Source organism: Rhinichthys klamathensis, unplaced genomic scaffold (genome assembly GCF_029890125.1).
Source record: "Rhinichthys klamathensis goyatoka isolate OS25496 unplaced genomic scaffold, OSU_Roscu_1.1 h1tg000059l_1, whole genome shotgun sequence".
NCBI lineage: Eukaryota > Metazoa > Chordata > Actinopteri > Cypriniformes > Leuciscidae > Rhinichthys > Rhinichthys klamathensis.
The window spans coordinates 6024831-6038583 of NW_026606604.1; the positions used below are offsets into that span (position 1 = coordinate 6024831).

A 13753-nucleotide genomic window follows, 5' to 3' on the forward strand; every position below is an offset into this window, starting at 1 on the left:
GTTCTAAGAAAAGCAGTGGGCCTATTGAACAATGCTTAGAGAGCATTTGTGTGTGATTTGAGTTGGACCGAAATCTGAAAACTTAAAGAGAATGACCTGTTTAGTTGGCTCAAAGTTCATTAAAACAACTATTTCAAAAGCTGAAGTGATTTTCTTTTTTTATATTATAGTTAGAATATGTATAACTCAATGTTTTAACTAATTGGAAAAGCTGAATAATCGTTCCAAACTTACTGATTAGTCAGCGAAATAATCGACGATTAGTCGATTAATCGTTCTAATAATCGTTAGATTAATCGATTATCAAAATAATCGTTTGTTGCAGCCCTAAGGCTCATACAGACGTATTTCACAAGCAGCCGCGCCGCAGCCATCACCGAGCGCGAACCATTGACCGTGAAGGAAACGAAGCGAACGCACAGGCCATAGTGTGACATGCGTCAACCAATGGTGCTGTAGCCTAAACATAATCATCATCATAGATGACGCCACGGGTTTTTATTTAAAAGAAAGAACGTAGCCTATTCAATTTATATTCACAATACTTACTATAATATAATTTATATTTTATTGCATTTGTATTAGTTGTTTGAAGAGTAAAAAAAAAATCGGTCGGTCTTAATGCAAGTTTACAACCGGCAAGTCGGTCGGACTAAAAGGAAAAAAATAATAATAATTGGGTCGGTCCTAAATTGACAGGGTCGGTCGGGTTACGGCAAACAAGAATATTTTTAAGGATGGCCTCAGGTACAGAAATTGAATAATCAAATGTAAAATAACACTGCATAGTCTTCACTGCATGAATTAAATGTAATTAACCTTTGTTAAAGCTGCAAAAGTGATATTCTCTTTGTATTTTATTGTTTGATTATCATTAATGACACAGACAGCAGCAGGTTTATTAGGGTGCTGTCACTTTAAGACTGAATGCATGGATCTTTAGTGTAATTTGGTACACATCTGTTTTAATTGTTTACGTTCACTTAAGCCATAAGTGACTGTTTACGAGGATACTCGCAGAGTCTGGCATTTTGACATAATTCTGCATGTCCGTTCAAGCCCAAATAGATGTGAAAGAGAACGAAATTCTGTTTTTGCATGCTGTTTGCACAGAAAACAGCGCACAAATTCCAAATTGACTTGTGCTTACATTTTTTAAATTGCTTGAAAGTTTAAACTGACAGGACCTAAAACACATGCAAATGATAAACTTTCACTCTATGGTGGATAAACTTTGTAATTAATCCGCAAATCATGTGCGTTTCGAACTGTGGGGCCTGTTCTATACGAATCACCACGATCCCTATGCTTGACATCATACATGTGACTTTCGCGGATGTGCACATTGCAAAAATCAATGCAAAATTCTCACTAAAGAAGCAAAAAGGCAAAAAAGAAATCATATTTAAATAAATGCACCTGATTTTCAGTGTGGAAAATGTGGGGAAAAAGTGTCCAAATTCTGTGCAGGCACAATTATGTGTAACAGCTTGTGTTGCCCAATGTCACCAATGACGTCCCAATGTAGGCAAAAAAAGAAAAAAGAAAAAAAACAACAACTCCTACATGAACCACTAAGTGTGCATGTGCAAATATGTTGACATGTGCTTGACAATTCGCTAATGAAATCCCACTGGGAACTACCATTTGGTCACAGCTTTGATTCTGTCATCGTTCCCGCACAAACTGCTCTCCTTCATCACCTGTTTTCACATGTTTTATTAAGACCACTTTTAATGAGGGTATCTCAGCTAGCACGAGCTGCATCTCTGCAGTCGGCTTGCGTCCTTCCGTCCGTTCAGTAGAAAGAGACAGATTGCATGTCATTGTCATAATAGGCCCCAGGGCTATTATTAGTCCGCCTTGAAATGGGCCTCCAGATTTGGAATCGACTAAAAATACAAGGGAAAGTGTGAGACGGTGACCAGTAGCTACTTGAAAAATCCAGACACACAGAAACAGGCACGCAATAATCCATAGTTGTCCTTCAGACTCACTCGAGACCATCAGGCCATAATTAAAGAGTGTCTCCTGCTAACCACTCATTACCTTGTAATTTGCCCTTGTAGGGCATCAATCAAGTGCAAGACGGCAGGACGGCCCATTTCCTGAGCGCACCGGTATAGATCTGAAGACGTGCTAAGTGAGATGTCATTCAACTGCAGACATCTCACACACCGAGACAAAGGAAATCAAAGTTCATGGCAAAATGTTTGAATTAAAAATGAAAAAGCATGACTGTCATTATTGCCAACATACATTCCTCATCCCCCTAATGTCCTTGAGGACGACAGGAACACAGATCATGAGAAACTCTTTTATTTGACAGATCGACCAGTTTTCGTGTAGGCATACTTCCTGAGAGGTGAAGTCCGTATGTTTGCTTCGGTTTAAGCCTGCTTTTCCCGAAGGGAGTAACTGATAACATTTCTCTCCCTAGTAGAATACAATGATCAGCTACTAAATCCCCATCTTGCGGTCTTCGCTTTCCCTGAATTCAATTTCATACAGCACTGAGTCCTGGCAGATGATGTGAACATCAGTCATCTAGTCACTGAGGCAACGCAGGACGTATTCGAGCAGGACTTTTAGCCATTAAAAGTGTGACGCATTTGTAAGCATCAATTTCAACTTTCATGCTGAATAAGACATTAAAGTGTTTCTCGGTTTGGTACAGACAAGAGTTTCATATTTAAGAAAAAACTTTCAAGTTTGTTAAAACCGAGGCCAGATTAAGCCTTTTCCGTAACACTGTAGGGATCAAAATTGTAAAGAATTTAACAGCTCTGGTTCCGATAATACTTCCAGTAACAATTCTTGAAATTATTGGTTTCTTAGTGATTGTCGGGGAAAAAAAACATTGGGGGAAAAATGCAATTGCATTCCCAAAATAATAAGATAATTTGGTCACACTTTAATTAAGGGTCCAATTCTCAATAACTATTAACTACAAATTTTGCCTCAAACTCCCAATTACTACTTATTAATAGTTAGTAAGGTAGTTGTTAAATTTAGCTATTGAGTAGGATTAAAGGATGTAGAATATGGCCATGCAGAATAAGGCAAAATGTGCTTTATAAGTACTAATAAACCAGTAATAGGCATGCTAATAAGCAACTAGTTAATAGTGAGAATTGGACCTAGGGCTGTGACGGTATGGGATTTTTTCTTACCGCGGTGAAGAAGCAACAAATCTCGCGGTTTGGCGGTTAACCGCTTGGAATAAACTACACATTTAACAACATTTATTGCATTAAAATAAAGTAACGAGAAGAACGTCGCCCAACGTAACAAAGTAAAAGTACAGAGAACTTTCAGCAGAAAAAAAAAGTGCGGTGATGACCTCACACCGCGGTAGGCATCTCATTAACGCGATATTGCGGTGATGCGGTTATCGTCACACCCCTAATTGGACCCTAAACTAAAGTGTTACCGAGAATGATTTTCTATGTTTTTGATTCACTAAAATGAGCCAACTCATAAGATTCATGCATTCAGGAAACTGGTTGCACAGTATGTTTCTGATTCACTAAAAAGAACTGACTCATTATATTAATTAATTTAGGAATCAAACTATACATGGGCGGTGTTTCCCAAAAGCATCGTAAGCCAAAGTTAATTGTAGAACAATTGCCACCAATGGTCTCTACGATCAACTTAGGCTTACGATGCTTTTGGGAAATGCAGCCATGGTTGTGGCATATATAAAGACATTCCACGACCCTAAAAAACAGATTCAACATGTTCAATTGGTGAAAACGAGCTCTGACCAACGGCAACAGACGTCGACAGGGTTAACACACTGATCCAACAAAACCCGACAAAGTGTTTGTTGCTGTTGGTCGGCGTCTGTCAGTTCAGTGTGAATTGGCATTAAGACGTTTCTATGTTCCCAACCCTTGTGGTCCAAAAAAATGCTACATCATCGTGGATGTTCTTTTTTGTATGAAATTACCCCATGTAAACACAGGAACCAACTGCCTGTCTCCATCTCATGAGAGAGAGAGACGCAATGGCCCAGCACACATCGCTAAAGAGATTAGCATAACTCCATGGTTTTCTTCGGAGACAACGGCCTCTAATCCCTCGCTGATCTGATTGGATTAACACACTAAGGCTGTCCCAGCTCATATGGACGTGGCTGTGCGCTATGCTATCATGCAATGTACAGTCACTGACACAGCTAACGTTCCAAAGTTCAGGTGTATCCTCTGACCAACTAACCTTATACTGAGCTTTACCACAATCATCAAAGGCTTTGAACTTTGCAAACACCACATCCAATTCAATGTGCAATGGCCAAGAAATGTGCAAATGATGGACCGCCATTGATTATGTTTTTCATGAGGTCAGTTAACCAAATCCAAATTCGTCGTAAAAACGACAAAGGTTGTTCAGACTGAGATGCATTAACAAAATCTAATTTCAATATCTGTTCAGTGTTCAGACTACAAAAAAAACTAAACGGATTTGAGTTTGAGAGAAGAAAAACCCTATTATATTCCACATTACTCGAAGAATTATGTCCAATTTACCTCAAATGTCACATAAAAATCAATCAGTTTGGTTGTTGGAATGAATAAGCTCCAATGCGGACTTCAAAATTCATCATGAGGCTGATAGACCACGAGGCCCAGTAAAGGGTCTGAATGAGTGATATCAGTGAAAAATCTGGATAATATCAGCTCAACACAGGTACGGTATCTCTTAAGATAAATCAACGTAAGAACGAGTGAGGTTGAACAGAAAAGTCATCCAATTACCTCCAAAGTGTGTCTGAGTGGCTCTCACTGAACCGTGAGCCATCACAGCCTGACAACATCTGATTCAATTTAGCGACGAACCTCCTGCTTCTCATTGCCGCTACAGACCACTGCTCATCCAGAGCTCATCCAGTTTCATGCCTGCTACAGGAAATCCATGCCCAGACTTCTGCATTAAACTCAAATGCCAGGTAACCACAATTTATTTACTTTTCCTTAGAGTGCCAGGCTGCCAGCATCATTTTACTACGCAAGCAACACAAAAGAAGATGGTCATAATTGTGCAGTTTTACATTAAAGGAGACATTTCAGTCATGCTCGCAGAGAAGAACAGGGAGAGAATAGCTATGAAGTGGAAAGAAAGAGGAGTAGATACAGCGAGGGAGGTAATGAGCACAACAAAAAAATAAGAGCAGGGGAAAGTCTGTGAGAATTTGGCCCTCATTTGTCTCAGCGGACAGGTAGTTAGTGGCTTACCGCTGGCCTGTTCCCTCACAGGCTGCTGTCCTGTCTCTCTGGCTCACAGTAAATCACATCCTGCAGCCAGCACCACTATTACCAGACCATGCACCTTCTTCAAGATTACACCAGTGCGGCAAAGAGGATTCACCCAGTCAGAGTCTATTTATAACCTTTGTGAGTGTGACCCCCTCTGTGTCATTGATCATTGTATTAATTTTTCAGCTGGTTATGTTTAGCCATTAGGCCCTACCGGAAAACACCAAAACTACATCATTATAACATTTTTTTGCAAGCAACAAATAAAATGCAATTTTTTGTATTATAATATGTTTTACCAGTGCCCAAAAGGCTAAAATATTTGCTAAAAATGGCATGAAAATCTTTATGAATCCTTTATATTATATTCATATCATAAATATATGTTTGTATAGGACCATGATGTGACACTGAAGACAGGAGTAAAGGCTGCTGAAAATTCAGCTTTGCCATTACAGGAATAAATTACATTTTAAAATCCGTTAACATAGAAAAGAGTCATTTTTCATACTTTCAATAACAGTAAATATTAGACTCCAAACGTACGTACTCCAATAAATAAATAAATAAACCACACCTCAATCCTACACTTAGCCTAAACTCAAAAATACTTCTCAAAAAAGAAAAGAAAAATGTATAACCATTACAAAAATGTTATGATTACGTAAGATTAAATTACAGAATTGTCATCATTTTCCCATTTTAAAGTTTATTATTTTTAGGCTAAACTAAAGTGATGAAGTCCTTTTAAATTAGTTAAAAATGCCATCATAAATCACACAGAGCAGAATAAAACCATTAATAATGTGACATGAGGTAAATAAACAAATTTAATGGAATTGAACAGATTAAATTATTCTCGTTTATTAAATAAAATAAAATCAACTCAATTAATTCAATATCCTACGAACCTAAAACTATTCATTAACATTTTTACATCTCTAAAGTTGTTCATATGAAATACTACATTTCAGATGCTATTTATATGTTGATAATGATGCAGATATCGTTCTAAACACACACATGCTAGAACTACATAGAATGACAAATAAGAACGCCAACAGACATTTCTGTTGTATTACAGTATTATGTTATTACAGTCTCCTTTAGTTTTAATACACAAATTGCTTTATTCATACAGTAGGCTACATCTTCGACTGAAACCTATTAGTCAGTGAAAGTCTTCCAGAAATAGCCATTTGACTCTAGTGGGCTAAGTATTCATCACAAAACGTCACAAGCACCATAAATACTGCTAAGCAATTCATAATAAACCTGTGCTGCACATTAGTTCCATAATAGCTGTGGTGGAAAATCAGGCTGAAGATGTGCTGTACTGATTATTATCAGCATTTATGTCCAGAACAAATCCTCTTATAATCATTCAAGCTACAAAGAGACCTTACCTAGACATAATATCCCTGAACAGTTCCCAGTGGAGCCCGAGACCCAAATTTAGCACAAAAGCAGCTCTGTCTAAATCTATGTCACCATCCCGCCTGATCCAGATCTATGACAACCAGCGTTTCATCACATCTCCACTTTGAACTGCACATCATCAGCCCAGAAAGAAGAGAGGTGTGGTGCTACTTAAGTTACATATAGATTAATAAATAACATTACTGCAACATACATAATCTAATTATCTGATAACGGTAAGGTTTATGGATGCCATTCCTGCATTTTAACTGCAGTTTCCTATACAATCGTTGAGATAAGCAACTCTCATGACATGCAGACGATGTAAACAGTCTGTTGCCAAGGGCTACAGACAGATTGGACTTAAAGCTGTCAATAGCTGCTTGCTTAGGTGAAAACTAACATGGTGTGTGTGGGTGATGGATTAAGCAGAATGCAGTGTTCTTCAAAACACCAAGTATTAAACTTTAGCAATGTCCACAGGTTGTGCTATTGACACATAGCCTGACTTCGTCACACTCATATTCTAGTCTGCTCCATAGGGCTTTGATTATGAGGGGTGTCTTAACCGAACCAGAAAAAAAAAACTCTGCACTCAATTGGATAGACCTACAACCAATCAGAGCAATGCAGTAAGTGTTTTTTTTATGAGCTACGCAAGTCAACACAACAGAACTCAACTACACGCACGCTGGAAGTAGTAGTAAAATAACGAGTGTTGCTTCTTTTACTTGGTCCTCCATGAGTGCGACCAAAGGAGAAACCACAACGGCCACAGGGTTTTCATTGCGTCCCATCTTCTTAGCGACCATCGGAGCCAGCTGATAAATTAAACTTTTGCCGAATCCCGTAGGAAGGACGGCAAACACATCTTTCCGATCGACAAATGCCTTGATTGCAGTTCTCTGTTCGTCTTTTAAAATGAATGCGCTGTCGATTTCTTCTACAACAGACGCGATAGCGGAATCTATACATCTCAATTCTCCAGCTGCAGTCATCTCTGAGGGAAACCAGTTCAACCCAAGCGCTCTTTGATAACGTGATGATTACGTAACTGCAGATCATCTGTCCATCATCGTATAAAGCCCGCCCTGGCAATTTGATTGGCCCGACTAATTCTGAACTGATCATAATTACTCCTCAATGGATCGAGTCCAGACCGAACTTCCCGACCAAAAAATGTTGTGGGCAGGGTTCAGGCTGGCATCCAGGCTAATTGACACGATTAATACCCCAATAATTTGACTTGTTGATTACTATTTATCTTTTATCAGACTTACAAATCCCCTCAGACCAATAATGAAAAAAAAACGTATAGATTTAAATCGAAGCACAAACCAGCAGATGGACTGTTTTGACCTGGACTATAAGAACCCACCTAGCAACCATCCAAAACACCTTAGCAGCCAACCTGTCATCAACCTTACATTGTGGCACAGGTTTTGGCCACTCATACCACTTACATTTTCCTCAGAAAGTGAAAAATGTTGCGCATACACATACAGTATTGCTTGCGCGCTCCCCTTTAAATGAAGTCTCACAAAATCCTGTAGGAAAAACTGAATTACTCCTCTATGTTGTTATCATTATAGTTAGGTTAAGGACTTATAGTAAATCACGAAATATGTGTCGGAAATATGTGTCGGAATATTGCGAAAAGCTTTTTTTTTTCTTGTTTCACAATACTCAATTAATGATTGTAAAATGAGATTGGTGTCTTTAGAAGAAGTATCTGTGCTGAATTTGAAATCACAACAATACTGTGCTATGGGCACAGCCATTGATACAGGCTACAGCAGACGTTTTTTACACTACTATTTGAAGCTTGAACCTGAACACGGTAGTGTGAAAAGGCCTATTACGAACACAAGATACAGAAAGTATTCATAGACAGTCACAAATCACAAATGAGTCATTTACACAACACCTTTCCATGCAACTGCATGCGATGTTAATTCAGTAGTGCACAGACGGTAGACCCCATCCAAACTATCAGTTACAACATTTTCCTCAAGTGCAACTAACCTTATTCTATTTCTGGTTGAGAGTCAAATTGCTCTCCTTCTCTCATCGGCGTGCACACACACACACACGTTTGTGTGTGTCATTAAGACGTTACCCAGGGGAAGGACAGATAATGACCCTTTACTCTGAATTTTATGATAATCTTAACAAGCAACTGCCCCCACCATAAAACACATTAGAGAAGGAGGTTCAACTAGTTAGAATCAATAGTCAGCCAGTGACTAGAGCAGCGACTAGAGATTGATATTCAATGTGAGATTTTCTAAAGATTACATTTAGTGTTTTTATAAAAAAGTAGATAAACTTCAAGTGAGAATTAGATGATGGCAAATATAATCTAACTGAAAGAAAAAAAATTAATAGTCTGATGATAACGGATATAGGCTAGTACTGATATATTGTGCATTCCATCAATTTCATTAGCATGTGAACATACATTTCTTAATATGCAATGCATTTACCTATTTTAAAACTTTCCTAGAGATTTTAACTTAACCTTCCTGCAGGGTCACATTATCTCTGTATTAAAACCCAGTGAATTGTGTTCTATAAAGCACTTTGTAGTCACTGAACACATGGCGATTCCATCTTGAAAACATGTCAACAGCAGGGGAGTGTGAATGGCGCTCTACTTGTTTAAGTGTAACTGTGGCTGATGGTGTGGGGCCTTTGAGATCAGCCAGTAACAACTGATGGCTCTCTTGGTAGTGCGAGTCTTAGGCCTGTGCATCAAGGCATGTGTGATATGCACTCAGCCAGCGGGATACCCATTAGGCTAGTTGGGCCAGCTTTTAAACCCTCTCTTTCAGTTATTGGACATAACCGTCCATGAAATTTCCAATTTTCATCAGCCTAGTAGCCTACAGCTGACAGAATGTGGCCATTCAATGGTTGAGAAACCTGTGGATCTAGAGGGTCTTGACTGAAAAGTGCAGGTTTTTCCAAACATCATGTCAATTAGAGGTTTAAGAGGTTAACTGGCCATTTGCTAAAAGTACACTGCATGCTCAGTCATTCCACAAAGTTCCCCGGCAGAGTCAAAAAAAAAAAATCCTTTAGAAAACCACCTGGGAAAGTGAAAGGCAAGGCAAGTTCTAGGATGACTTTTCCTTGCACTTAGTAACTCTGGAACATGAGTCACAGTATCCATTATCACATTTAGCGCCAGTGATTTTTAAACGCACAGAGAAGTCATGAAAGACGTCTTTTTAAGCTGTCCAGAATAGCAAGATATCAGCATGTTATTTCAGCTCTCCCTGCAGGCCTGCTAAAACACACCCCATTGTGCATCTGAGTTAACTGGTTACACAGCTGGAGAGCTTCCTTGTGTATAAACTGAAACTGCTTTGGTGTTTTCTAGTCATTGTGACAATAAACACAACTGAGCCACTTCATTTTGTGGTCAGCTTAAAAAAAAATTGACATGCAGGACAGAAATAGGGGTGATATAGCTTACTGGTTAAAACTATAAACTGAAACCCTGTATAGGTTCAAGCCATGCATGCATGGGGTGGAACGACAGTTTCCCATAGTTTATACAGTCAATTTTGTTGACTTGTGATACCACTTTCAACAAAAATATAAACTAAATAAGAAAAAGTTCTGAAAGTTCCAAATACAATTTTGCAGAAACTGTGGGACATTTTCAAAGAAATTAAGGACAAGTTTAAAGGGATGGAGCAATAAACTAACTATTACTACTGTGCCACTGAGTAATACATTTCTCTTTAGGTCAAGTTCAAGGGACTAAATAAAAAAGTTTCAACTTAATGATGTAATATTCCATTAATAATGTTTTTTTTTTTTTAAATGTCATAATGACATCATCATCAACTCTTCAGGATGTAAACGCTTTAAGGACAAGTCAAATGAGTTGTCAGTATGGTCTTAAATAGTCAGTCATGTGACCATGATACATAGAGAAAACAAATGATTATTACAAATATGGACATGTCAAAGCATTAAATCTTTCTAACAAACGACTTGTAGTGCCACTACCTTGGCTTGAACACATGACTAATGGCTAAATTAACTAAGCTGTCAACTATTTCCCATCAGCCTTTTCAAAGACACAGCAATGCTAGGCTACATCATTTGTCAATATATTATTAGGCTATATGGGGCCCAGAGACTACTACAGATGAAATTGATCTATCTAAATCATATTTTATGTCTGATTAAATGTTTTTTTTAAAAAACAAAATACGTCAAAATCACTTTTTCAAAATGGAAAAGCCCTTGGAATGTCCCTTTCAACTCTTACAGCATAACGAACGTTAGGTAAAACTAATAGGCTAACGTTACAGAAATTCTGTACGACTGGTGATTTACTGAGGCGATTTTACACAGTTAAACCCTGTTATCTATACAGGCAACGATAAACCCAAAATTTGACTTATACGCTCTCTTCGCGACACTTGTTTAAAAAACCTTGAGATGTTCAGCACTTGCAGGGTCAAACAAACAAACAAACCTCATTTTTGTCGACTTGCTCTCTTTTTTGTTGAGAACTCCCGGGACGCAGTTGGTGAGCTCGGTCCAGTCCGCGTGTAAACCGCAACTCCAGCCGGTGGAGAACCGAGAAAACAGCCAGGTCTCCTTTCGGTTCGGACGGTAGCAAGTACACTTCTTCTGCCCCGGTCTACAATCACACGGAAGCTCCAGTCGAACATTTTGGACCAGGTGTCTCCCGAAGGTGGTCCCGCCGGTCTTTTGGATGTGGAGAAACACAATCACGTCTTCTCCCTTGATTTCGAAATCGATATTGCGTTCTAGATCTTTAATAGGGAAGTAGTACTTTTTCACATAGTGCGGATCCGGAGTGGGGAAAATGGTCATGTCCTCTTCGCCGAGAAGGTACCCGTGCGGGGAGCCGAAGTTTATCACCCCGGGCGCCACGTACTGGTACAAAATCAGCATGAAGAAGACCGATCCGACGACGATCAACAGAAATTTACTGGTCCTTTCAACCATGTTCCTTTCCGTGTCGTTCATTTGTTATCATTTCTCAGACAACAACAGTCCGCGGAACTCCTGTGGTGGCTTGCACCCTTCGCGTCTTTTCGTAGACAGATCATCATAGGTCCACTTAAGAGTTCGGGATCTCGAAACAATGTGTGCTTGGATACATTACATCCACATTTCGACCGGTCCTATCCCTGTCAAAAATCCAGATCAAATCCGTTCACGGGACCCGTACTGCAGATGAAGACACAGCAGTCCTCAGACCTCGAGTCCTGTTGAGTCCTCTGTGAAGCGACTAGTCAGAAAATACCTCCCTTGTCTCGTATAATTATTCTACACAGCGACACCCACTTTCCCCCACACACACATCAAGCTCTCACTAAAAATGGGCTTTAATGTTTCGTTTGGAGTTCCCGTTTGCATTTTTTTTAGGCAAAAAAACAAACAAACAAAAAAAAAACTAATGTGGACTGTAATGCTCTGTTACCTTTTTTATGCCAATGATCGCGAAATATAATGATACATTTTAAAACTTTTTCTTTGGAAAATTCCACAGACCCCCTAAGCAGCCTCTTGGTCAAAATAAATAAAAGGTAATACATAAATAAATAAATAAACTTATTTTCCATTAACAAGTCGACTCGAATATTAAACAATTACATGTTTTATGGTGCACACAAGTTAACTGAAAATAAGCAATTCACTTAATGCCAGTGCATTGAAGCACACATAAATTTCGCACGAGAACCAAAACATCAATCCTGTAGTAATTGAGGAGATTTAGTTAGCGCCGCTGATCCACACAGAACTGATAGGGGGCGACACAGAGGAGTACGACAATGGAATATTGTGAAATTCCTCCATACATATAAATACTGGGGTAGGTTGGGGTAAGATGACCCCAAACCCCCACCCCACCTTAATTTTTTATCCTGACCATAGATGGCACAATTTTTTATCACAGCACTTTTGAGGAATGGCTTTGCTAGCTATATTTTATTTAGTAATTTTATCAGAATATCAACATTTCTGAGATTTAGTCAGTCAAAACAGTTTTGAGGTTAATTGATCTAATTTTGTGTCTCTGGAAAATAGTGATCTATGACACTGCCTATGTTAAATATCAAGTTTTTTTTTGTGTGTGTGTCTATTTGTTAATGAGGGATTTGTGGACACATTCATGTTTTTAGAATTGTGGAGTAAAGGTTATAGGCTATAGTTTTTATTTTGAAGTAAAAAAAAAGATCAAATTAGACCTTTGGGGTAAGAAGCCAGAATTGGCACAGAAGGCCTCACGTGGTATGTTAGTGTTATTATTTTTAAATTGAATAATTATTGTAATTAACAGGGTTGTTATACAGTATTTCCATGAATTTGATTTCATTTTCAAAGATACATTTCATCTTTGCTTTCATTAAAGAGCCCCTATTATGGATTTTTGAAAATTACCTTTCATGTAGTGTAACATAGCTCTAAGTGAAGGAAAACATCCTGCAAAGTTTTAAATCTGAAAGTGCACTATAAAGTTATTGTCTTTCAAAAGTAAGGGTCGACTCTGAGTCAATGAAATGAATCGTTTTTCAAACGAGTCATAAGTCGTTTCGCTGTGACGTCAGGACGAAACATTAGCATATTGCCCGCCCACTTATTGCCCACGCAGACACCAGGGATAACTTGAACCTCAAACACTGCAGCTGATTCCTGTGGATACTGGACAGCATCATGTCGAGAAGATGCTGTCCTCTACAATGTGAAGGTAAAGCCAAAGCCAGTTTTTTGTCACTGCCCAAGGACGAGCATGTGAAGAATCAGTGGTTAAAATGAATCTTTACCACGATATCACAGCAGTATAATCCTAAACTTTTGCTGTGTTCCCTTTAATTTACTGACGACTGCTTCTCAAATATCTGAGTTCAATGCAGGATTCGCAAACCGCTTGTTCTTGAAAGATGGTGTTCAAAATACTTAGTTTTGAGTTTTATATTGTGTAGGTCTCCTGCTAACTGGCTAACTCACGTTATCACTGTCTTACTGAAATACTTCTGCTAATCAGTTGTGGGCCACTATTACTGTGTCTATTAATG

The 13753-nt window shown here is 38.6% G+C and overlaps 1 protein-coding gene across 1 annotated transcript in view; it reads right to left on the reverse strand.

Annotated features, from left to right (window-relative positions):
* The window catches only part of hs6st1b (heparan sulfate 6-O-sulfotransferase 1b), a 56577-nt gene extending 44589 nt beyond the window's left edge, over positions 1-11988 (reverse strand). The window contains exon 1 of the mRNA XM_056249170.1: positions 11179-11988. Coding sequence (XP_056105145.1) covers positions 11179-11699 — 521 coding nt within the window. The 5' untranslated portion in view covers positions 11700-11988. The remainder of the gene's footprint in view (positions 1-11178) is intronic.
* Positions 11989-13753: the final 1765 nt, after the last annotated feature.